This window comes from Alosa pseudoharengus, unplaced genomic scaffold (genome assembly GCF_046254945.1).
Source record: "Alosa pseudoharengus isolate Yale_2024_CS ecotype anadromous, Long Island Sound unplaced genomic scaffold, YU_APseudo_1.1 YU_APseudo_1.1_scf_6, whole genome shotgun sequence".
Lineage (NCBI taxonomy): Eukaryota > Metazoa > Chordata > Actinopteri > Clupeiformes > Clupeidae > Alosa > Alosa pseudoharengus.
In genome coordinates this window covers 25414082-25441581 of record NW_027468848.1, presented here as the reverse complement: position 1 = coordinate 25441581, position 27500 = coordinate 25414082, and the positions used below count along the sequence as shown (strand labels likewise).

The window sequence follows — 27500 nt, the reverse complement described above, 5'->3', positions numbered from 1 at the left end:
TCTTCCACAAGGTGATGCCCATTCCTTTACTCCGCACAAGGACTTGGCAAAAAGGCTGCTTGTATTACAATCAAGGTCGACCATTCACACTCTCTCTCTCACACACACACACACACACACACACACACACACACACACACACACACACACACACACACACACACACACACACACACACACACACACACACACACACACACACACACACACACACACACACACACACACAGGTACACAATGCAGTGTGAAAAGTAAGTATGAGACTGTGCATGCCCGAGTGATATTCAAGTTCACATCATTAGCATAGTATTGTGGCTTTGAGAGTGGCCGGGGCCGGCGAGAGAGACATGAAAGCCCCAGCGGGCAGCCGCGGACACAGAGCTGAGTTTTCAAACAGCCTGTGGCTATGTGGAGCGCACAGACGCAGAAGGAGCAGAGAGTGCCATGGCCAAGCATCAAGGCTTCTTCCTGTAGCAACTTTCAAAACAGCGACATCAAGAGTGGGCCGCAGCCAGGGAAAAGTAGGTTAGCAATTGAGTGAGGTGACACATCCCATCAAGAGCCTCATCAATTAGAAATTAAGCTAATTGGCTTGGAGAGACCTCCACGCTGGTTGATAAGTGGGGGTGTTGTGTTTTGACAAGCTGTGGAGCGATAACAAATGTATGTTTTCTCCCTTCCCTCCAGTTGCTTTCTCTTCCTCTCTTTCAATCTCTCTCTCCCCCTTTCCAGCTCTCTCTCGCTCTCTTTCTCTCTCTCTCTCTCTCTCTCTCTCTCTCTCACACACACACACACACACACACCACTCAACACTGATTGCCTAATGTAAACAAATCAGTTTTGTCAAACAAAGTTTTCATCAATAAAGCACGACTGGGATTGAGCAAAATTTCTCCGCTTGTCTTTCATTGATATAAGACATAAATCACCCAGCGGACCTGGTGCTTGTGTGTATAAGACATAGCCCATGGTCGTGAGAGGCAGCAGCCTACATCAGCAGGTCAGAGACCACTGTTCCAGGAACTGTAATGAAAGGGCAAATGGGGCCTCTATCTAAATAAACAATGGTGCTCAAACTGTGGTTTTTCAATGGTCATACGATCCACAGTCCAAATGGAGACCACATGCTGGTGTTTAACCTCCCGCACAAGCCTCCATGGACAAATGTGTGCCATATATATATATATATATATATATATATATATATATATATATATATATATATATATATATATATATCACACAGTATTTGTGTGTGTGTGTATGTGTGTGTGTGTGTGTGTGTGTGAATATTTGTCCTTCTGAGCCACATTTCAATGGTCGAAAGAGAAAAATAAACACCTTAACGGTTTCTCTCAAACAATGGCAAAAATAAAATGGAAACAAGAACTGTAGGCGAAAAAAGAAAAGAAAAGAAAACCCGCAGTTGAACTGCAGACACCACAACGGGAAGAAAAAAAAGATGAGAGACTGACCGAATGAGGGGAGGGTAAAAAGAACGAGAGGTGATCCGGTCACTGTGCATACTGATGAAGAGGTGGAAGAGGGGAATCTCTCCTCCATCTTGCCCTCAGGCACGGTCACACACGGAGCAGGCAGAGCTGTCAATCAAACTGCAAACAGGAGATGCAATGCATGCGGACTGTGCTTCTGGCCTCTTCCTCACTCACACTCACACTCTCTCAACTACTCTCTCGTTCACTGGCTCTTTCTCTCCCTCCATCTTTCTTCCTCTCTGTGCCTCTCTACCTCCCCCATCCACCCCATCCTGTGAGTGCTTTTCCGGACAGCTCCAATGAATGGCAGCCTGCCGTGCTTGTCCAGCAGGATCCTCTGGGTGTGAGGAGCGTGTTGGCAGACGGCGTGTCCAGGGCCTCGGTAACACTCCATCTCTGGACACAATCGCACCGCGGCGAGAACAGCCGCAGGAAGGAGGTGAGATCAACAGACCATGGGGGTGGCAGACGGAGAGAGAGAGAGAGAGGGAGAGAAAATATTCTCTTCCTCTTTTACTTCTCCTTTCATGTTTTTTTTCTGCATGTCTCTGTCCGTGCCATTATGCTGACAGCCCCGGCGGCTGGGCAGAACAGGGGTCACATTCAGACCGACACAAGGAGCTTGAGTGACGTTTGAAAGCTGGAAGCGCACTGTCCACAGAGGTAAGCCAGGCTCAGGGAAGTGACCCCCTCAAGGGGCCGCTGGGTGCAGAGTCCAGCGCCTGGCACGGGGCGGGCGGACAGGAGTTCTGCCCGGCGTTTTAATGTGCGAGCAAAGGGCCAAAGAGGTCCTGCTGCGTGGCGAGCGGAATGGCTACGGGCAGGACAGAGAGAGGAGGGGAGGGGAGGGGAAACTGTCACCGGCCGCTGGGGGAGGCCAGCCTGCTTCCGACGAATCCTCAATGGCGCTCATTGTGCACTTGTCACAAACACGTCAAACCTTTTTATTTATCCCCGCTCCCTTCCCAACCTCCAGAAGCCTCTTTCTTTCATTTCAGTCAGAGGAAGATGAAGGGAAGTGAAGGAGGTAAAAAAAAGCCCCCCCCCCCATATTGGACAACTCCACCTCTTCAGTTCACTAGCGTGCCATGTTGGTCTGACTGCGGTTGACCAGCAGCTGTGTGCCTGCGAGACTGAAACTCTCTCTCTCTCTCGGTGTCAGCAGGAACTAAGCGGCGCACGTGTTTGTTTTCAAATGCAAAGAAAAAAAGGGGAAAATTTGATTTCTCTCAAGCTCACAGGGCGAGGGGATGTGCATGTTTATTTGAAACGGTGGCCTCGCCAAAAAATGATCTTCAGCAGCTGTAACCTCAACCTTTAGACCATTAGACTTCTCCATTAGATTTCTCGTCGCTGCGGGATGGAACGTGGTTTTGGGTAAGCAATAGCAGAGATCAATTCCCAATCAATGCTCTGTGTCAGAGACTGAGAAAAGGCCTGGGGGAGGGGAGGGGGCTATCTCCACCATATTTTGCAGGATATACAGTACTCAACAGTGCATGGCACCAGTGCAAATCAGTAAGGTCATTTGGAAGAGCTCCACGGTCCAGAGCTCCATCACCTCTCCCACATAGCCAGCATATCCCCTACCTCTCCCCTGGTAACCGAGGGCGACGCGGTGTTTTCATTTGAGCCTGGGAGCCCCCCCTGCCATGGCCAGAAAGCCCTCTCTGAGAGCGACGGCAACATCTATGTCAATGTTTGGACAAGGCACAGTCTGATACAGTACATTTAGATGCATATCTCTCGCTGCGGGTATTGGAATGTTATTACGCGGGGGCAGATAAATCCCTTCAGGTGGGTGGACCGGTGTGTGTGTCTGCGTGTGTGTGTCTGTGTGTGCGCGTGTCTATATGAGTTTGCTGGGTTCATCTAGCTGTTATCACAGTCACTTTCTGAGACCTGCGTAGTCTGCCTGGAGCTGGTCAGATGAGCGGAAAGTTGGAGCTGCACCTCCGAGCGGTCGGAACGTTATCCAGCAGGGTGTAATATGGAGAGGAATGGACATACAGAGAGAAGAAGAGGTAGAGGACCGCAGGACAGAGGAGAGGAGAGAGGAGGAGGAGAGAGGAGGGAAGTGAGGACAGGATAGAGGAGGAGGAGAGAGGTGGGGAGAGGAGAGGACAAAGGAGAGGAGAGAGGAGGAGAGGTGCATCCGGCCTCACAGAAATAGCATTCGCTTTTCCTGTTACCACAGCAACCACCCTCCATACAACACACTAACAAATCTGTTCATTAAGGCAACTGAGAGAGAGAAAAAGAGGAAGAGATAGAGAGAGAGAAAGAGAGGGAGGGAGAGAAAGAGAGAAAAAGAGAGAGATAGAGATGGAGGGAGAGAGAGAAACAGAGAGAGAGACAGACAGAGGGAGCGAGAAATATAGAGGGAAAGGAGGAGAGAGAGAGAGAGGGAGAGAGAGAAAGTGAGTGAGACAGAGAAATGAGAGACAGAGGGAGTGGGAGAGATTTAGAAACCCACGGCGGCGGAGATTGAGAGCCTCTCCTCCGCTCACCTATTTATTTTGAGGCGCTTCCCTCGGCGGCTGACAGGCCTAAACAGAGAGGCTGATGGGCTGTCAAAGCGCACCCTTTGAGGCCAATCTGCATCCTTCTGCACAATCTCTCGCGTCAGCTTACGCGTGTCAGGCAATCAGCGATGCTCAGACAGACGAATGAACGGCCCGCTCTCGTTGGTCGACGTTCGTGCGGCGCGAAGGCTCGTGCTGTCTCGTCTCGCTCCTGACCTCACCTTGTCTGCCCATTGTCGTTCCCATGGACAGCAAAACTCTCTGCTACCACCAGCCTGCCTAATGTGACCCACCCATAGTACCAGGCTGTAACAATGACACTCACCAGGGAGAGCTGCTTACCAAAGGGAGACCTTCCCAAAAAAACAATTTGCTATTTTAAGCTGGAGGGTAATGACCAAAACAAAAACAAAAATGGGTAGCAATGGGGCATCTTGTTATTTTTGCTTCGCATTACAGCTCGCCACCTCAGATACAGTACATAAAATTCATGGTGATGGTGTGCCTGTTTAAAAAGTTGTGGGTCCTTTGTTGTTCTACAACTTTGCCTGCAAAACTTTTCTGCTAATTAAACAATCTGTAAAAGCGTACATAATCAATGACTATATATATATAATATATATATATATATATATATATATATATATATATATATATATAATGTTTTTTTAAGATCAGTATGCAAGAAAAAATCCTTTTAGTTTCTAGGAGACAAAACCAACATAACAGTGCTTTTGGAGGAAGATTGTTGGCGCATCCGGTGGGCTTTTAAGATAGTATTGCACAATTTAAATTAAAATGAGCTGCCAAAATTGCCTGCATTAGTTTGTCTTAACTAGTATAATTTGCTTATTTGTTGTATGATTTATAGGCTGCACCAGAGAGCACATTTAGCCAAGTACAAAATGGAACACCCATAAGCACAAAGCTAAATTAGTAAACAAAACACCCATAAGCAGCATAACGGGAGACTGGAACAGTGCACATGCAACGCTAGGCAGATACAGAGGCAAGGAGAGGAGAAAAGGAAAGGAAAGGAAAGAGGAAGAGAGAGAAGATGCAGAGACAGAGGAAGAGAGGAGGTAGAGAAAGGAAAGAGATAGAGGGAGAGAAGACGCAGAGAGGAAGAGAGGAGGTAGAGAAAGGAAAAAGGAAGAGAAAGAAGAAGAAACGGAGAGAGAGGAAGAGAGAAGGTAAGGAGGGAATAAACAAATGAGTGAACAAACGAGTGGGTGAGGTAGGCAGGCAGCAGTCTTCAAAGGTTCCTTGAGAAAATCTTTCTGCAAGGGGAGAGGGAGCCAGGGTGAAGGCCAGATTGGGCCGAGATCTAGCAAGCTGCCTCCTATTGTGCCTGCCAGGCTGCCACAGTCACGGGCACTACCCTACACACACACACACACACACACACACACACACACGGAGCAGAGCCTGAGCCCGAGCAATTCCCAGGGATCCCCAGATGAGAGAGGCTAGAGGGACAGATGGTGGGAGTTTGCAGAGCTTTGAGAAGGATGGAGGAGAAGGCTGCAGAGGGCTGAGGGGATCGAGTGGCGCCGTATGCAGACAGGGAAGGGGGGGGGGGGCACGGTCAGCAGGGGGACTCAAGGTTGGCGGTAAATAACGGAGGAGCAGGTGGAGTTGTGGAGCTTTAGGGACGGACGGGACACAGAATGCAGAACAGGGGTGAAGTGTGGCTAAGAGGACACATAGCACAGCACAGAGAGAGTCCAGGAGGGAAACCATTAAACGAGATGCTCACTCGCTCTCTCTCTCTCTCTCTCTCTCTCTCTATCTGTGTCTTAGTGTGTGTATGTGTGTGTGTGTGTGAGAGTGTTTGTGTGTACTGTATGTATATGTGTGTGTGTGTGTGTGTGTGTGTGTGTGTTAGTGTAAGTGTGTATGTGTGTGTGTGTGAGAGTGTTTGTGTGTACTGTATGCATATGTGTGTGTGTGTGTGTGTGTGTGTGTGTGTGTAAGTGTGTATGTGTGTGTGTATTTGTGTGTGTGTACAGTATGTGTGTGTGTGTGTGTTAGGGAGTGCGTTTGAGAGCAGGCACAGCTCTCTGACATCTCTAATGCAGTCTGGCGGTTGAGGGATGCCCTTATGTTGGCGCTCCTGACAGGACCAATCAGTCGCCCTCCACCTGCTGCGTCACCCCGAATAAAGCGGGGCCCGTGTCAGTCACAATGACTCACGACGCAAGCTCTCTGGAACTGCTGCTCCCCCACAAACTCTTAATTCAATCTTCATCGATAGCCTTTACTGCAGCACCCCCACCCCATTACACACACACACACACACACACATACGAGTACACACCAATACACAAAAGGGATGTCTGATGCCTCATCATCACTCAAAGGTCCAATGGGCTTCCTGGCCCGCTGCCATAAATGACTTCTCTCTGGAGCTGAAGAGTGGGGTGGGGGGTGACGGGTTCGGATTTTCTAGAAGCTATCTAATCTCTGTTTGCAATGACACGATGAACTGCAGCGCTAAGTGATGGCCACATAATGGTGTCTTGATGGTCAAGGGGGAGAATGTGCTCGGTTTAGATGGGTCCCCTTGGCGTGCAAAACACGTGCTGGAGGCACAAAGGCCTTGGTGAAAATTTTTGCTTCTGCTTCTGAAATGCGTTCGCTTTCGGAATGGTGATCCTCCCTAGATGACAAGGGGAGCTCGGGCACCTGGGACGCCCTTACACAGACGAAAGGCATCGATAGGAAAGGAACGCTAAGGGCAGGGAAAGACATATTCTTTGTAGCCCAGGTCTGGCGGAAGAAGCGGGAATTTCCCAGAGGGCTTTGGGTGAGGATGCAGCACATCATTGTAAACATCAGCTTCGCTCCGAGTGCAGTGTGCTTCTAATAGTCTTCTGTTTATTAAGCTTGTGAGAGCCCGAAAAGGATATAAGGAAGATGGAAAATAGACCATAACAATAACACAAGTCTGCAGTCGAACGCATTCTCAACTGTCAGGGGAAAAACACCCACAGATCCTTGGAGTGCCCTGAAGACTATGGCAGGCCCCTTTGTTTGCGCGAACGACGAGATGTTTCATCTTAATGGCTTGTTTACAGAATTAAATAAAAAAAATAAAGCAAAGAATTCCGCTGGGCTCCGCGTCACCGCCATTGTGGCTCTGACTGCGAGTCGTCCCTATTAATCTGCTCTTAATTAGATTAAAGCGGCTCTCGCAGAAACACTGAAGCCATCCTCCTCCTCCTGGCTCCGGAGGAGAAAACAAAAGTGGCGAGGCGCGAGGGGTAATTCTTCGGCGCAAAAAATTCCTCCTCGGTAGTTTTTAATGCCACACTCTAATTATTGCCTCAGCCATTACGGCTCTATGGAACATGGCAGTAAATCATGCAGAGAGTGGGCACATTACTGCCGGGTTGCTGCTATTACCCAGCCCTTCCACAGGCTCCTCATCGCGCTCCCAGGCTTTCAGATGGCCGCTACACACTGAAGGCCTGTTTACTCACAACACCACCATCATCAACAGAACCATAAATAAAGGAAAAGCTGTGTTTGAGAGGAAAAAAAACAACAGCATGGAAATTAAAACGACTCGAGGCTTTGTGTGTACATGTATACACAAACAAACACATGAACAAGTGAATGAATGAACAAACAAATGACAACACAACAAACACACACACACACATACACTAACACACACACACACACACATACACTAACACACACACACACATACACTAACACACACACACACACATAAACTAACACACACACACACACACACATACACTAACACACACACACACACACACACACTAACAGACACACACACACACACACACACAGGTCCAATTCACAAATGGGGCTGAACCGGTCACACGCCACCACATACCTCCATCACACACTTTTAACACCCATAACCCCCATTATAGCCATGCCAGTGAGGCTTTCCTTTACATATAATTACAGCAGAGTAATGGTGCATACCGCTCACCCGTCATTAGCCGTCCCCCACGGCCTCAATTATCACCACTGATACGACTCTTATTAATTTACCAATCCATTACCGCTCCTCTCCCCCAACAGAGAGCCGCCCCGGTGGCCCCCACACATAAACAATGGGTCACGATGGCAGCTAGTGGCAGAGGTCTGCCGGCCTCCACGCCGTGTGTCATTATTTGCCAGAGTGTAATATTTTCACAGCATGCGGTGCAGCGAGCTGGTGCCCAGGAGCGTGAGAGGATGATTGGCGCGCGACAGAGTGACAGGACGGCAGCTCTCCATCAGAGCTTGGCGTCGCGATGGGTGGCATCCCAACAGCTGGCCTCCGTAAGGGGAAATTCATTTTCGTTGGTCCCATATTGGGAACGCTGCCAGTAGTGGCGGAAAGTGTGTGTGTGTGTGTGTGTGTGTGTGTGTGTGTGTGTGTGTGTGTGTGTGTGTGTGTGTCTGTGTGTGTGTGTGTGTGTACATACGTGCGTGCAAATTTGATCATCAACTGCTGGATTTTAGACGAGTCTGTCCCCTACTCTCCTTCCTTCTAAGTACCCATTAACCCGGCGCCCTACTTGTATGCACGCTCACACAGAGAGAGGGAGGGAGGGAAGGAAACAGAGAGGGAGAGAGGGAAGGATGTGTACGTGCAATCTGAATATGTGCAATCATGGAGGCTTTGACGTTACGGCCGCAATCAGTCAGATAAGTGTTAATATGATGACACTGGCCACACCGGACTTCTCATCTGCCTCTCCATACCACACACACACACACACACACACACACACACACACACACACACACACACACACACACACACACACACACACACACACACACACACAGAGCCCCATCCGAAAGACGTCTGGAGACCCATTACTGTTGACTCAGATACGCTAGGCAGCACGCGGAGCCCTGGCGTCGCGGCCACCTAATGAGGTCTACAGAGAGATGGAGGAGGGCTGGAGGAGAGGCAAGATGGAGGCCCACTGGTCCTCCCTTACGGCCTTTATCTATGAGGTGCTGAGAGCGGGAGGGAGAGGCCACCGTGCCGCCGCACAAGACGTCTAGCATCTCAACCCGAGTCTAACAGACCTCCCAACTTAAACGGCTATGAGGGAAGAGAGGGGGAGAGAGAGAGAGGAGGGGAAAAGAGAGGGGGAGAGAGAGAGAGGAGGGGAAAAGAGAGGGGGAGAGAGAGAGAGGGGAGGGGAAAAGAGAGGGGGAGAGAGAGAGAGAGAGGAGGGGAAAAGAGAGGGGGAGAGAGAGAAGAGAGGGGAAAAGAGAGGGGGGGAGAGAGAGGGGGGAGGGGAAAAGGGAGGGGAGAGAGAGAGAGAGGAGGGGAAAAGAGAGGGGGAGAGAGAGAGAGGGGAGGGGAAAAGGGAGGGGGGAGAGAGAGAGAGGAGGGGAAAAGAGAGGGGGAGAGAGAGAAGGGAGGGGAAAAGAGAGGGGGAGAGAGAGAGAGGAAGGGAAAAGAGAGGGGGAGAGAGAGAGAGAGAGGAGGGGAAAAGAGAGGGGGAGAGAGGGGAGGGGAAAAGAGAGGGGGAGGAGAGAGAGAGAGAGAGGAGGGGAAAAGAGAGGGGGAGAGAGAGAGAGGAGGGGAAAAGAGAGGGGGAGAGAGAGAGAGGGGAGGGGAAAAGAGAGGGGGAGAGAGAGAGAGGGGAGGGGTGATTGGTATTTTGGGTTGGCATTTTAGGGTGTGGAGTGCTGGGGGTTGACAGAGTGCTCGGGTTGTATGATGGGAGGAATGAAATCACCCCCAACCCACACACACACACACACAGACACTCACACAAGTATACACACACACAAACAGATACACACATACACACACACGTACACACACACACACACACACACACCCCTCTACCCCAACCTTCCTTGCCAGCCTGACAGAGATTTGAGGGTGAGCGGTGAGGGCCGGGAGCTTCAGTAGCATTCACTATCTGGGTGTTACATTTCTCACTGGTGCAGTGGCTCCGGCAGCAAGGGGCCCCGGAGCCACCGCTCTGCTCCACATCGCAACGGGGTGGGATCGATCCTTACCCCCCCCCCCCCACTCTCCCTCCCTCTCTCTCACACTCTCTCTCTCTCACACTCTCTCTCTCTCTTTCACACACACTCTCTCTCTCTCTCTCTCACTCTCTCTCACTCTCTCTCACTCTCACACTCTCTCACACTCTCTCTCTCTCTCTCTCACACTCACACTCTCTCTCACACTCTCTCTCTCTCTCTCTCTCTTTCTCTCGCTGTATCACAGACATGCATTATTCACCAGGCCTCTGCTCTCTCTCAGGGCATGTCGATGTGTGTGTGAGCGTAAGGAGGGGAAAAAATAACTTTTGTTCCCATTTGAATAGCGCTGGAGTGTGTCAGATGTGCCTTCGTCACTCTGAGAGAAATTCGGGGTTTTTTTGGTTGTATTTGGGGGTCTGCAAAAACAGAGAGAAGTCGTGGAAAGACCGTGAGAGAGAAAGAGTGAAAAGCTGTCTGACCTTTCTGTCACATACAGTATATATGAGGTCAGAGAACTGTGGTCCCAACAAGTGAACATGTAGTCATGGAGACGAGGAGAAATTCCAGGAACTTCTGGACGAGACCATTGACATGAAGAGCATGCTTTTGGCCTGAGATGCACAATATGGCTGGGGTTGGAAAACAAGTCCCTTTCAATTCATTTCAGCTGTGGACAACACAAGAATGAGCTGGGGCCCTTCTCAAAACATGAAAACACAGATCGAGAATGAAACAGTCTGTGTTGGACAAGGAACAGCTAACTCAGCTAGCGTGTCCATGAAATATGTATATTACTGAGTCAATAGCATTAGCATTGTCCAAGAGCCTCTTTCAAATTAAACTGTTGTCATGACAAACCAAAGAGGCTGGTTGTTATGGTGATGCTTCATCTGATGATTTCTGTTAGTGTCCACCATTTCCCACAACTGAGGGGGAGGCATACACTGCTAAACAAAACAAACAAGGTGTTTAGCCAAGGGGTAAACCTGAAACAAACATGACTTACAAACACACTGTACCACCATTGTTGCTCAAAAGTCAAAGCCATACAGATTTCTGCTTGTACATACCATCCCCCCCCGCCACACACACACACACTTTGCCTGTGCTTTGGGTTCAGTGAGTTCTAGTGCACCACACATCCTTTCCCAGCTAGTCAGCTTCTCTCCGGGTTTGGGCATTGGGTGGCACACACACATCTCTAGAGCTGACCGCCCAACAAATGCGTCTGTCCATCCCTGGCTCTCATTAAAACGGGCCCTGCAGCTGGAGGGACGTGAAGGCTGATGAGACGAGATGGAGGCCAGATTAACATGGAGGGCCTGAGTCACTGCAGCGGGAGGAGGAGGAAGAGCAGGAGGAGGAGTAATGGGGGGGGGGGGGGGGTGCAGGGGTAGGTGTGTGTGTGTGTGTGTGTGTGTGTGGGGGGGTTCAGGGGTTGTTGCTGAAGCAGTGAGCACGCTCGGCAGGGTGGTGTGTAGCCCCAGCGTTTACTCTACGCGAGTCTCTTTGGTGTGAGGTGTGTGTGTGTGTGTGTGATTGAAGGGGGGGGGGGGGGGAGGGGGGGGGGGGGGGGGGGGGGGGGGGCTGGCGGGGGCAGGGGGAAGACATGTGACATTGAATCTCTGTGAAGTGAACATCTAGATTTGCCAGAGAGCAGCCCCCTGCTGCATGCACACACACACACCCACACACACACACACATAGGGACTCATATACACACACACTCCCACTTGCACAAACACACACACACACACGTACACGTACACATACACAGGATCCACGGTGGCCTGCACATTAGACACCCCCACTGAGTTCCATCTCCATCCGGCCCCATCTGCAGTCCAGGCACATCCTCGTCTCCAGCAGCCCAGCACGCCCATCCCATCCCCACCACACACACACCCCTCCACCCCCCCCACCCCACCCCACCGCTCCCCCCACATCCTCCCCAGCGAGGCCGAGGAAGGAGAGCCAGAACCAGACAGCCACAGCGCCTCAAATGAGAGCCTCTAGTCCGCCCATCGAGCAAAGACACCCTCCGCCATCACCTCCGTTACAGGCAACGAGTTCTAGCGTGCAAACGGAGAGAGAGAGAGAGAGGGAGATGGAAAGACAGGGTGGAAGAGAGAAAGAGAGAGTGAGTGAGAGAGAGTGGGTGAGAGAGAGAGAGTGAGAGCGAGAGAGAAATAGAGAGGGAGAGAGAGAGAGAGAAATAGAAAGAGAGAGAGAGCGAGAGAGAGAGACGGAGGGGGAGTGGGATTAGCAGGAGCATCCGGATGATTCATCACGATTCTCTGCACCTGATGTCAGCCGTGCTCCCCCCGCACCTTGCGGCGTGTTGATGAGAGGTGGGAGGAGGAGAGGAAGGAAGGAAGAAAGGGGGAGAGAGAGAAAAGGCAGAGAGAGAAATAAAAGACAAAAATGATTCATCTGCAAGCTTCTTGTCCCTCAGGACTCCCCTCTGTGTCTGCCTTTACACAAACACAATAGTTACCTCTCACACAGTGTGCCTCTCCTCCAACACGCACGCACGCACACACACACACACACACACACACACACACACACAGACACACACACACACACACACACACACACAGAGTGGGGAATAAACATGCTACAGCCACTGTTTTGTAATTCTGTAAGTGAACGAACATACACCGTATGACCTTTCTCAAAGCAAACAGGTTGCCAAATTGCTTCATCAAATGCAGAAAGCATGTGTTCAAACTGATCTTATTATTTTTATTTTTTTTGCTTTGACGGGCGATTAATTATGCGCTTCCTTCGGAATTCTTAATGACTTCTTTCCTTAAGCACACTATGTCCCCGGGCCATGAGTAACACCAACAGCACCCTTCTCAGGAGGTGTCCCCACAATCCACCAGGCAGGCAAACCAGTCACTTGTGTGTAGCGCAACAACAGGTTGATGTGCGAGACTGACACTGGCTTGTTGACAGTACACAGGCTTGTTTCTGTCACTTAGATCAGTGCGCCATATGACTCAGCCTGACTTGTGACACAGCACACTCTCAAGTCTGCGACGTTCCAAGGCGCACGCACGTTTTGTTGATGAGGAGCTAACGGTAACGGCGGCCATGTGAGGATTAACGGTCGGTGAGCGCGGATGCTCTTCTGCCTCCCCGTGCGCTCGTGGTGAATCTGTGGGAATTCAGAAGACGGTCCCATTCCGAGCCGTGCATTAGTGTGCGAGAGTGATGGTGGGTCGGATTGCAGGGAGCCGGCGTACTTCAACCCTCTCTCTCCCCCTAACGCAGATAAAGACAGAAATATGCCTCTAATCTGGGCTATAGCTCACTGGCAGCGAAGGATCTGAGTGTGGGAGTGGGGCATGTTCAACAGGCAGACACTCACTTACACCATTACTCCTGTCCAAACAAAAAATGGATCAGGAGAGGAGAGGAGAGCAGAGAAAGGGAGATTGAGAGAGTGAGACAGAGGAAAAAAGAAAGGAGGGGGTGGGAGAGAGTCTCTAAGAATCTAATCTACTTTGGTGGCAAAATGTGACTGAGTTTATCTTGTCAGTAGGAGGGCCATTTCAATCCGGCATGCTAAGAGATGAGTTCTCGCTCTCATTTCTAATAATTCTGGCTTTAGCCCATGATCACTTTACCTGGGGATCAGGTGAGAGCCTCTCATTGGCTGAATGACCACCGCTGTGGGCCACACATTGCACCAAGAAAACAATTACGCCGGTATCGTTCTATGAAAGGACGTCACGTGCGACCCTATTCACCTATGCATCATAACCCGCAATTAAATACTCAAACTCAAATGACATACAACACTGCAAGGGGAGGGGGCACCTTCCATTAAAACCATACTGCAATTATGCTCTTTTGCGGCAGTCGCAGCGCACTGCTAATTATCATTCTTCTAAGCTCATCTGCTTGCCTTGACTTTGAGGCGGTAAAAGGCAAAATCGGCTTACCTCTGTAAACCAGCACAATTAATTGTAATCTAGTTTAATAGGAGCTCACTTTGGCTTGCTAATGTGACTAATTACAGAGAAACAGGAAGTGCTATTGACTTTGAGCGACTGCCATTACACCCTGATGGAACCGGTGATGGGTGGATGCTGTGAAGCACCCCCCCCCACACACACACACACACACACACTCCCCGTTGCAGCGACCAGCGAGTGTGTGAGCGTGTGCAGCACGACATCTAAACAGACAGGCTGTCAGGAGACACATACTAATGCCGCTCAGCCGAGACCCACCCACCACACACACACACACACACAAGTGCACATGCACACACACACACAAGCACAGATGCATACACACGCATAGACACAGAGACAGACAGACAGACAGACGCGCACACACACACACACACACACACACACACACACACACACACGCGTGATGTCTTCCTCCCAAAAAGCTATCAAGAGGATGAGTAGAAAATGCAAAATGGGGCTGCGGCTGTAGACACACACGGAGTAAAGGGAGAGAGTGGAAATGACAGGAGGTAGAGGTAGAGCACAGAGAGCCGAGGAGGGGGGGGGGGGCAGGGTGAAGTAAACAGAGAGACAGCTTGAGCACCCACAGAATGCTCCACAGCATTGGGGAGATTGGGTAAGACCCAGAACAAGCCATATTGCCTCCCTAATCCTTAAGGAAACCAGAGCTGACACACCCCTCCCAACTCTCCTCCCGATGATCACTGGCTGCTGGCTTTGTGTGTTCATCACATCTGTGTCTGGATGTCAGGAGGGATCCCAAGAGCCTCGGTACAAGTGCTCCTGTCAGGCGCATTAACCTAAACCAGCACACCCATCCACTGTTCTGTCCACCTCACACATACCATCTGTACTGTAATGTCAACTACCAGGCACCGCCAAGGCAACCTAAACACTCTTTGGCGTGTGTAGGGGAAGGCTGAGTAGGTTAACCTCCACACAGCTGCATCCATCCCCTTAACAACCTTTTTTTAATCGTGCCAAGTCTACGCACGGAGAAACCCCTGACATAAGATAAGCCCACTAATGCACTCAGAGTAAATCACACACGCCGGCGATGACGCTGGGTGACCTGGTGTAGCCACGGGGCAGTGGGAGCACGGCTGAGTAATCCCTCCTCTTGCATCACATCCTCTTCCACAGGGCCGCTCTCGCCGCTCGCCAGGCGAAACGACTCCGCACAGACAGTACTTCAAAGTTGTAGGGTTCAAATACCTTCAGACCAGAGACCATTAAGCGATATACATACACATCCCCTGCGCTCCGAGTCACTTTGAATAAAGCTGATAAACACGTCGGCGAGGTTGCCGAATCGGCCCCGGGGTGCGTGGGGGTAACGGGGTGAGGACGAGGGCTTTGCTAATGGGAGTTCGTCCTCCATGCGGTGCGTGCTGGTGATGGGGGTGGAGTGAGGGGTTGGACTGACGCACTGCTGACATAGCTCTTTCATCTCCCAGTCCAGGTCCCTGGTGACCCACATCCAGACAATTACACCCCCCCCCCCCCAGCTCACTGCCCTGCCTCGGGCTGCCTCACCCCTGCTATCTAATCCATTAGCCCAGCCAGCGCCAGCCACCATGAACCGACCCGGTGACTTTGACCCATTGCTGCGGGTTAACCACAACGCTTTTTGTGCCCTGTGTGCGACAGGCTTGTGCAAAATTCCAGAATTGAATTGAAACTGGCTCTTAAATTCCAATTAAATTCTTGAATTTCACTGCCATTTCAATTGAGGTAGCAAACAGGAAGCAGAATTGCAATTCGAATTGTGCACAACCCTGGTGTGCGACCTGGAGGACAGGACTAATGCGCCCCTCCATCGAAAGTTCTAGAGGAGAAGGGGACATTTTCCCTCTCACAGGGGTGAATGGAATACAACTGTTTTTTTCAACTAGTCCGTAATCATTGTATTGTTTTAGGACACAGCTGCATTTCAAAAAGAAACAGTTTTGCAAGATATGATATCAGTTATATGATGGCATTCCGTGAGTCACATTTCAAGTGGGAACTTAAAACTTCGATAAAAGTTAAAGTAGGCCAATTCAAACATAGACTCGTTTAGCTAGCATCCCTGTGATGGTGCTCCCTGTACTGTATATATTTAATGACTGCTGTGCTAACAGTTCACTTCAGCTCTGCCAGTTTGCCTTAGACAGCTTAGAAATAGCTACCCAACACACCACCGCTAAAACAAGCCCTCATGCTGACAACCTTAGAAAAAAAAAGAAAAAAAAAACACACACACTCTGTGCACAATATGTTCTGCTTCTGGCAAAGCAAAACCGCCATACTTTTGTAACACTATCAAAACAAGCACATTGTTGGTCGCGGATGCCCTAGCCGCACTCCTCCCCTGTGATGGCTTCTGGAATGTTCCTCCTGTAGCAATTTCACGGGACGTGGGGGAGCGGACATACCTTTTGTTGGTTCCGTGCGCTTGGGGAGATCCAGCGTGTCGTAGCTTTTGTCGTTCTCGCCGTTTTTCCGGCCTGCGTGGAGATGAGAGGAAGGGAACAGGTGTGAGAGTCAGCTTTGGGCACAACAAACTGTCAGAGGACACCAATCTCACACATACACACACACACACACACACAAACATTCCACTATATACTATATACTGTATGCATAAGTACTGTACACCTTCACAATATAATGCACAATATCTCATACAAACATACAGGTAACAAACAAAGAAAACATCCATACACAGGGATACAGTATGTACATGACATGTTGGAATGAATGGATGCAATATCAAAGCAAACAGAGAGAACATATACTACCACTGTATTTCACCAAGACACAGAACACACAATCTACACTACTTGTACATGGACAACATAAAAACTAGATGCATGTGGAGGGACTTACACAGAAATGTATGCATAGATAGCACAGAGCACCGAGCACAGACACACAAACTGCATTTTCTAAGCAAGCATACTCTAAATGAGATGGACCAACATAATATACAGCATATGCATCTCAATCATATGAGTGCACACATAGTGTAGTCTTGCACAGAGATAATATGCACATATGCATCTAAACGAACATGCACAGAGAGCTAGCAGAAAACAATTCCATCACCTAGAGCAAATACAGCATAGATACACAATGATAGACATGCCAACAGCCTACGCATAGACAACTGTACACTGACTACTAAACACACAAACACACACATACCCACACAAAACATAGACTAATCCAGGGACACACACACATGAACGACAAGGCCGGTCACGATAAGCTAAATGGAATAGCAGTTTGGACAGAAAAGCTGCTTTCACAGCACAGTGTTGAGGAGAAGAAGGGCAAAGGGGTGTGATTCAGGGAAGTGTGATATAACAGGCAGTTTGGGAAACATACAGGAAGTGAAGACTTAAAGGAGAATTCCGGTGTGATTTTGACCTAAAGTGTTTTGAAACATGATACCGAGTGTGAACGTATGTCTCATAGCCCATCTCGGCTTGTCCCCTGCACTCCGAAATCTGGCGCTAGTTAGCCGATGCTACCAACAAGGCGGTCAATGGTGGTGCCTCGGCATCGGCATAGCCATGCAAATAAATCACTGTTTTACACCATTTACGAGGCTCAATGTATCTCCACACTTCATTGGTAGACTTCCGAGGGCCCTGACATTTAAAACGAGACATTGAGAACTTTGAAAAAGCACTGGTAGTTTACTTACAAGACGATTTATACAGACAGTATCTTCTCGAAGTTTAGCGTTTGCAGCCATCTTGAATTTAGTCACGATAAGTCGAGCGACGAGTAAGAATGAACAGGTATGATAAGGGATCAGATTCCAAAAATAATTCCGTGGAAATGCATGGATTCCAGTTGCTGCTACTGGAAGAAACTGTAATCCATGCATTTCCACAGAATTATTTTTGGAATCTGATCCCTTATCATACCTGTTCATTCTTACTCATCGCTCGACTTATCGTGACTAAATTCAAGATGGCTGCAAACGCTAAACTTCGTGAAGGTACTGTCTGTATAAATCGTCTTGTAAGTAAACTACCAGTGCTTTTTCAAAGTTCTCAATGTCTCGTTTTAAATGTCAGGGCCCTCGGAAGTCTACCAATGAAGTGTGGAGATACATTGAGCCTCGTAAATGGTGTAAAACAGTGATTTATTTGCATGGCTATGCCGATGCCGAGGCACCACCATTGACCGCCTTGTTGGTAGCATCGGCTAACTAGCGCCAGATTTCGGAGTGCAGGGGACAAGCCGAGATGGGCTATGAGACATACGTTCACACTCGGTATCATGTTTCAACACAATTTAGGTCAAAATCACACCGGAATTCTCCTTTAAGGTTACACATTCAACATAATACTGATGGCCGTTGAATCATTGCAGGCACTGAAGGCCAGTTCTACAACAGTCCTACTAATATTACAGACTGGAGAACTAAAAAAGAAGACCAGCTTGTATGGAGCTCGAATGTCCAGCCACTCTATGTGACTATCTGCACAACTATCCACAACACACTACAAGCTCAGAGTATCTACACAACTATCCACAACACACTACAAGCTCAGAGTATCTACACAACTATCCACAACACACTACAAGCTCAGAGTATCTACACAACTATCCACAACACACTACAAGATCAGAGTATCTACACAACTATCCACAACACACTACAAGCTCAGAGTATCTACACAACTATCCACAACACACTACAAGCTCAGAGTATCTACACAACTATCCACAACACACTCTCTTGCACTGAAACTAGTAGTCTAATTTCAGAAGATGGGGAAGCAAACACTAAAGCTAATAGCCAGGTAAAGGCACTAAGCAATTGGCCATCTCTCATTAATAATACAGTATTTAGTAGTCAGTTTAAAACAAAAGGATGACAACCAAGAAAATATTATCGGGGACTGTTTTGTTGGACTTTTTCTGCCAGAAGAAGAGAGAAGAGTAAGACCCAGGAATGCACAGAGGTGAGTGTAGCGGAACAGAGGCAGGGAGACTCACCTTGATTAAACCACTCCTCTACAGTTAGCCAAGGAAGCAGCAGCAAGGCCAAAACAAACACACAAACAAACAAAAGCAGGGAAGAAAGAGAGGAGTCGTGAGAAGTGCGCATATTAGATAGACAGACAGAGCTGAGCTCACTTGTGTATGTGTGTGTGTGTGTGTGTGTGTCCGCCTGAACTATTTCAATCGTACTGCAGACGTGGGACACAACAAGGACCAAAACATATGGTGCAAACACAATAGCATAAAGAGAACAAGTGAAAAATAGGACACACTCAAATCCAGGTTCATCAGAGTGTGTGCACGGGTGTGGGCAGTGGGACAGTGAGTTAGTTGGCATGGAAACACATTGACCTTTGAACTTTGCCTGGCGTGAATGGGCAGCAGTGAATGGGAGGATCTTCCTCTCTCTTTCACACACGCACACACACACACACACACACACACACACACACACACACACACAAACACAAGGTGAGTGATGGCACACGAGGATAGCGCTGCTGCATTTGCTCTCTCTGCGCGGTGAGGTGCACACTAAATGCCAGGACATGCCAGCAGCATCAGTAATAGACACAGAGCTGAGTGCTGCTTAATTTGCGCAAGAAAGTGGGCCCTGAAGCGTAATCTCCCAATTAGGGTTTTTTCTGTAAACAGCACAAGTGTTTTGGCAGGCCAGAGCGGCCCATTTAATAAACTATGCTGTAGTTACATGTAAAGTACATACTGCATCATAAGCTCCCCATAAAGGCATTTTATCCATGGGTGTGTTCATTTTTCAAGAAAAAGAAGAAGGTTCATACATGTTGCAGACATGAAGCCAGCCTAATATTAATATTATGGACATTAAAACATTTCTACAGCAAACGTAGAATCATCATGTCTTCCTCAAAGTCTACCTTCATGGCTCCAGAGAGATACATTCGCTGGGTACAAGTGGCCTGCTGTGCATTCTGTAATAATCTCTTGCTGTAGCTTGTAGCTGAGGCTTAAATGGTAGAATTTCCTTGCCCACGCGATGGAGAACATTAATATCAATGGAAGTCACCGGCCAGGGATTTGCTCTGGTGATTAAAGGAGACGTGAGTCACACTGGCATTCCATTCCAAACTGCTGTCTCCACCTGCCCACCCAGGGATAAATAAGCAGCTGACTGACCCCCATCCTCCCACCCCCACCGGTGAACACACACATGTGCACGCACACACACACACACACGTGCACACACACACACACACACACACACACACACACACACACACACACACACACACACACACACACACACACACACACACACACACACACACCCTCAGAGAAGCCTTCTAAACCTGTTGGCCATCAAGAGGGCTGGGGCTGAGTGCCTTAAAAGGGCCCGTAATCCCCTCTGAGCACAGGTTCGGTTCTAGTCATTAGCCCACTCAGCGCGCCCGAGCTCCAGCTCCAGCTCTTGCTGATTAAACCCAGCGCCTGAGTCAGGCGGTGCCGTCAGGAAGAACACTGACACCCAGAGGCACTCGCAAGCTTTCAACAGGAACACAAAGAAGGAAGACAGACTATCTCTGATTCATCTGATTCATTCGTCTTATGTTCAATAGATTCAATATTTCTGCCTGAGAGGAAGGACAAAAACACTCACTCTCTCACGCGCACACACACACACACACAAACACACACACACACACACACACACACACACACACACCACATGAAACTAGTCGCTTCAGTGAGAGGAGAGATGGGAAAACAACAAAAAAGACAACATGAGAGGCATATTAAAGTGATTCATCCCAGCTTGTGTTGCTTGGTGGCGTTGATGTTGATGTTGTTGTTGCTGTGGCTGCTGAGGTTTTAAGTTGCCAGATTCCACGTCGTCGCCGCCGTTGTCGTCTTCGGCTGTTGTCTAGTCATAACAGTGCAGGGCCTGAGTAAACACTGTGCTCTCACATTGTCAGGCCTGTGTCATATGATAATGCCCTCAGTTGCTGTGGACATCTCGGTCAGCTTGGCGGGGGGGGGGGGGGTCAGATGCATGCCTTGGATGACTTCTGGTGTGTCAGCATGTGTGTGTGTGTGTCATTCTGTGTGTGTGTGTGTATATGTGTAAGTACTAATGTCGGCGGGACCTCGGAGACTGACCTTTGGCCTTCTTGCCTCCGAAGCAGCCGGCGTCGTCCTTCTTCTTCCGCTGGGGGCCGGCCGAGCCAGGGGCCTGCAGGGTGGACGGGTCCTGGTACCTCTCGGCCCCGGGCACCTCCTTGTGCACGTGGTAGGACAGGTTCCTCATGATGCACACGCAGTTCTCCACCGACTGAGAACCCACAGGAAGGAGAAGAGGAGGAAGACAGGGGGAAAAGAGAGAGAGAGGGTGAGAAAGATAGAAAGGGATAGAGATAAAAAAAAATGAAGGGAGAGAGAGAGGGGGGGGAGAAAGAGAGAGATACAGTATAATGGGGGATAGGGAGGAGAGAAGACAGAGAGATCAGGATGAGGGGAAACTGCTGACTGCGTGCAGGCCCAGAGGACTGTGACAGCAGGGCTGGGCAGGGGGTGGGGGTGTGAGTGGGGGTGGAGGCAGGCGTAGTCGGGGGTCCTGACGGGCTGTGCTGACGTGCTTCACTCACCTTGTTGTCCATGTCCTTCTTGCCCACCGCCGACTGCAGGGCGTGGAGCAGCGCGTCCACCAGCCCCTCACACTCCCGGAGCCTGCGCCTGGCCTCAGCGCCGTCCGAGCTCACGTTCCTACGACACACACACACACACACACACACACACACACACACACACACACACACACACACACACACACACACACACACACACACACACACACACACACACACACACACACACACACACACACACACACACACACACACACACACACACACACACACACACACACAAAACCATTAAGGTCAGCCACTCACCAGCACACACAGCAGCACATTTCCCAGCTTTAACATAGCAACAGTCAGTCAGCACTCTGGCACCCATATTTCTGGGCTACAGAGATGCCAGGGCCACACGCACGCCGCGTGACTCAGCAAAAATCCCTCACCACCACCCCCCTACCCCCCTCCATAGGACGGCGAGATGTGCCGAGGCAATCATCCACGACTGGGGACCTCATTTGAAGGGGGTTTCATGGCTATCTAATCCGATTAGAAAGCTCCAAGCATGCTCATTGGAGAGTGACACTGCCCCTGCTGCGCGCAAAAGGGCAGTGGACTTGGGGGGAAATCAAGAGAGGGAGAGAGAGAAACAGATAGAGAAAAATAGAGATAGAGATAGAGAGAGAGAAACAGAGAAATAGATAAATAGATAGATAGATAAATACAGTAGATATATAGATACAGTAGATAGAGAGAGAGACAGAGAGAGAAAGAAAAAGAAAAAAGAAAGAAAGAAAGAAAGAAAGAAAGAAAGAAAGAAAGAAAGAGAGAGAGTGAGTGAGTGTGTGTGTGTGTGTGTGTTGGCCCTCACACAGAGGGAAGTGCATAGTCAGGGAGGGGGGTGAGATGAAGGAAGGTGGACTACAGTCACCACCAAACCCCCTCTACTCCCCTGGTCGGCCTGATACCTGGACGCCCTCCACTGTAGCCTGGGCATTAGAGCTCATTAAAGCTGATCTGTCCATCAGAGACACACGGGGACCATAGGGACCCTGACGGCCATCTGGATGGATGTTTCTTCTCATCTATCTCAACCTGAGGCCCAAATGCACACCACTAAGAACCGTCTCAGACACACCAAAACAACTCTTCTGCCACAGAGGCAAGAGCAGTCGGGTGTTGATCAGACGGCTGGGGCGCATCTGTTTGGGTTGTGCCCCGATGGCATCGGCGATGCATGCCAGCTCGTGGGCTAGCCGCCGTATGCCGGCCATCAATCCCCACTGTTCTGCCTCTGCAGACGGAAGCCTTTTCAACAGCTGTTGCTCACTGAGGGCACTTGTGGGCGTTTCACTGGTGTGGTCAAGGTCCTTGTTCGTTGTGTGTGTGAGAACACATGAATGGCTGAATAAGAAGACATGCTGTTCTGTACAATTTATTTACTCTTTGCTTGATGGGCTGGGGGGGGGGGGGGGGGGGTGCTTTTGACAAGAAAATAACTTTTCCATTACACCCTGTGGGAGGTTGTGACAGCATCATCTGACCTTCACTTTGACTTCAAGATGGAAGTTCATCTTTTTCAACTCCAGAACATGCCAACCGGCTGTAAAGGTACATCTTGTTGCTTCCTGCACTGTATATGATTTCTAACAAAGAAAAATGCACTTTCAAGGACCAAAATGAAGGACACAGATCTCTTTACCAGTATCTTGACACATGGACATAGACACAGACGCGCACACACACACACACACACACACACACACACACACACACACACACACACACACACACACACACACACACACACACACACAGAGACACAAACAAACACAAACCCCTTTCTGTGCTGAGCAACAAAAAAAAGGCTCCGCTTTGAAGCAGCTTACTAGGCAACAGATGTCATTGGATACAGTTTCCATGGAGACTGGCAGAGCGGCAGGCAGCTTTTGTAAGACAGACTGGGGGCTGGAGACGTAAGGGTATCGGGTGCGGTCCGGCGTGGCTGACGTCACACACCACTCCTCCAAGAGACGGGTGAAAGACCGGACAGAACCGGTCTCTGGCCCTGGAGGAAACGCACGTTCCTGCCATCCCTGACCCCCCCCCCCCCCATCCTCTGGACTATTAGTCTGGCCTGGGTGCCCTGGCGGTGCTGGCTGTGGGTGGAGAGCGATTACCATGATTCAAATGAAAACGGGAGGCAGGGGGCCTGGTCCCGGGAGAGAGGCAATGTAATCTGAGGACAGGAGCAGCCTCGGCTCCGGTCACCCAAGCAGATACAGATGTCTGTGGTGAGAGAGGGAGGAAGGAGGGAAGGAGGGGGGGTGAGAAAGTGAGATAGAGAAAGACAGAAGACAGAGAAAAAAAAGAGGGAGAGGAGAGAGCTTGTGAGTGACAGGGCGACAGGATTGCAAAGACATGAAAATAAAGACAGAGAGAGAGAGAGAGTCTCCAGGAGGAAAAAATGGAATGTTAATCTGTGTCTAGGGAGGAACCGGAGAGAAGAGGAGTAGGAGGAGGAGGAGGAGGAGGAGGAAGGAGGGAGGGAAAGGAGAAGAGAATGTGTGAGTGTGTTTCTGTATGTGCGTGTAAGGTTGGTGGCGGTTGGAAAAGTAAGCACAGAGTTGGCTGCTGACCAGCAGGCTGCAGTGCGTCAGCTGCAGGAGATTAGAGGCATTGGAGAAACCCGAGAGAGAGTGAGAGAGAGAGAGAGAGAGAGCGAGAGAGAGAGAGGTGGAGATAGATAGAGAGAGCGAAAGAAAGAGAGGGTGGAGAGAAACAGAGGGTCTGAGTGCAAGCTCTCGGTAACCCTGACGCGGCTACTGTGGTGGGAGACGAGACGGCAGACTGCCAACACACTAGGGCCTTCACACCGATCACTAGAGCTCAGAGAAGAATGAAGAAAGAAGGAAAGGATGAATAAATAGCTTGTGTGTGTGAGAGTATGTTTAGTTAGGGGGGTTATGCAGTCTGGGTATGCACGCACGCACACACACACACACACACACACACACACACAGACAGCCCAGGAGTCCCACAAACTTAGCAGCGGTGGCCACAGAACATCTGCAGAGGTCGTGGCACGAGAGGCGAGCCCGGCCTGCGGGATCATCTGGCAGGATCAAAAGAAACTTCCAGAAGGGCCATCGCCCATATGCGTGGGCGGCGCTCTGCCAGGGAGGACGCCTGGCCTTGGCACACAGGGCAAGCCCGCTCATTTCAATGACGGAGGGAGAGAGGGAGAGAGGTTAACTTAGCTTATCAGCACGGCAGACAGAGGGGAGGGGAGGGCAGCGGGTTTATCTACTGGCCAAGAGACCCACGAGCCGACCCAAGGTCCCCTTCCCCTGATCCTTTCATGTGGAGGTCAGCCGTGATTCCATTGCCCCAGTGCTCAAAGAACCACCAGACAGACAGAGAGAGAGAGAGATGGAGAGAGAAAGTAAGAGAGAGAGAGAGAGAGAGAGAGAGAGAGAGAGAGAGAGAGAGAGAGAGAAACTTGGGGCTATGCATGCAGGGGAAGCAAAGTCTTTTGTCCCCAGGGGTTGGTGGAGCTCAGCCAATGGCTGTTTTGCGATTCTTTCATCCTGCCTAAAAGTTCAAGCATTGCCTAAACCTTGGGGCATGCTTTTCGAACAGCCCTGCTTTTCGATCTTTTTTCCGAAAATAAACCGGCTCACTTTAAGGGGGAATTCCCGACAGGTGAAACCGCTGGGCTAGAAGAGCACAGGCAGCTTCTAGCCACTGACACCACCTTCTTCGAGGTAACCTTGGAGGGAGAAAATACCTTCTTATCCTACCTTGCTGATCCGGAGAAATTCAACTGCACTTGTCCTCCAGCAGGCTAGCCTGCTCACTTGCTAGGTCGCTAACTCTCTCCCGAGCTCTCATCCAGAGCCAAGCTTGTTCAAGGCCCACGGTGAGAGACAAAAAAAAAAAACCCAGCTGACTCCTTCTAATGTTTACGGCTAGATGCAGGAGTAACCATGGCGATGAAAGCCCCCTTCTGGCGGCTGGATGTCTTAATCAAAAGGCCGGGCTCCGTTGCAGCGGCCCCCAAAGGTTTGCACCGTTCTCGGCAGAAGCCGCTAATAGCTCTGCTAATGGGCAGAGGCAGCCAGCACAGTGACTCAGGGCACTCCCATTGATCTGCTCGTCCATCTCTTCTCAACTCAGTTAGGAAATGCACAGAAAGGAGGGGTTGGGGGGGGGGGAGGGGGGTTGGAACGCAGAAAAATAACATATCTTCTGGCGTCAATCTTCTGCCAAGAAAGCATCTGCAGCACTATGAAACACACACCCCAGCCGGCCTCAGAAACATTACAACATCGGGAGAGCATCCCAAATATTTGCCAAAGTAATTTTTTCCGTGCTCACAGCCAAGCCATGCATATTTAAGAGGAAATTAATTGTGCTGAGCACCATACATCATAGGGTTGACAGAGTTTCGGGGGAAGGAGAGATTCAGGGAGTATAAAGGAGAATGTAACAAGGTAAAGCCTGCCGGCTCCCCATGGGCTCTGCCGTGCGGGTGGGTGAGGGGGCGGTACACGGTTGGGTGTTCCAGGTGGGCGCCGGAGTCCTACCTCAGGCAGCCGGACGTGTTCTTGAAGACAGTGGTCCACTCGGCGTCGCGCGGCTTGGAGTCCTCGTTGGGCTCATGCTCCCAGCCTGAGTGCGGGATGACCACCTCGTTGGTCATGGTCTGCAGGCCGTGGTTGATGATCACCATCTTCAGGGGCTCATAGGACGACAGGTTCCACAGTGTTCCTATGACAACGACAACAAACGTCATGTTTAACATCCAAAACAAGGCAAGACAAAAATGGATCAGTGAGAGAGAGAGAAAGAGAGAGATAGATAGATAGATAGATAGATAGATAGAGAGATAGATAGATAGAGAGAGAGACACAAGAAACAATGCATAACATAAGTTGTGATAAGGGTAGTCTGGTATAGATCTGTTGTGGATCACACAACGTCACATATACATATATAAGGGATTACTCTAAATAAATCAATCACAAGCAGACAAATCCCAGAAAATGAAAGACGACGGGTGAGAACAAAGAGACACGCGACCGAAGCATCACAGGGAAGCCAGCTCAGCCCTGCGTCACCCCACTGCGAGTAATTAAACAAACAGGTGGGGGGAGTACGCCGAGATACGGGCGCCTGGCAACGGCCCACAATAAAGAGCCACTCAGGAAGTATCCCGCGGAACAAATGGATGAGCAGGAGCAAAGGACCACGTCGGGGTCGTTGGAAAAACAAGAAATATTACAAAACCACATCAAAGCCAGAGATGAGGTAGCTCCCCCCCCCCCCAACATGCTCTTAACCACATCCACCCCCTACCCCGCGTAGCCCTGTTGCAAGCCCAGGAGAGGTTCTGATGAGGGGAGGTGGGGTATGGAGATAAAACCGCTTCTTCCTGGGTCACAAAGAAATGTGGTCCTTCTGGCACGCCGAATGATTTTTATGGTCAGACTGAACAATAACAGCCGTGAGCTTTGGCATTTGGCTTTGGCATTTGGAATAGTGCCCGTACATTATGCTCTCCAACCATTCATCACAGGGTGAGGACATATAAACACACACACTTTTCTCTCTCTCTCTCTCTCTCTCTCTCTCTCTCTCTCTCTCTCTCTCTCTCTCTCTCTCTCTCTCTCTCTCACACTTACACAAAAACATGCACAGACACACACATAAAATGCTTCATGCTGATAGCTATATCAACTAGGCTGGATAATATACTCCTAACTCCCCCCTGGTCTTTCGGGCAGCAACACATATCTGCTCACCAGTCACCCAGCAGACATCCACCCTGTCAACCACTGCTGCCTTCACGACCACCATTCTCTCTTAGGG

The 27500-nt window shown here is 49.8% G+C and overlaps 1 protein-coding gene across 1 annotated transcript in view; it reads right to left on the bottom strand.

The window, feature by feature from the left end:
• arvcfb (ARVCF delta catenin family member b) overlaps nt 1-27500 on the bottom strand; it is an 82081-nt gene that overhangs the window by 18683 nt on the left and 35898 nt on the right. The window contains exons 8-11 of the mRNA XM_076271343.1: nt 26216-26399; nt 21636-21753; nt 21151-21322; nt 16425-16496 (exon numbers count right to left, since the gene is read on the bottom strand). Of these exons, the coding sequence (XP_076127458.1) occupies nt 16425-16496; nt 21151-21322; nt 21636-21753; nt 26216-26399 (546 nt within the window). The remainder of the gene's footprint in view (nt 1-16424; nt 16497-21150; nt 21323-21635; nt 21754-26215; nt 26400-27500) is intronic.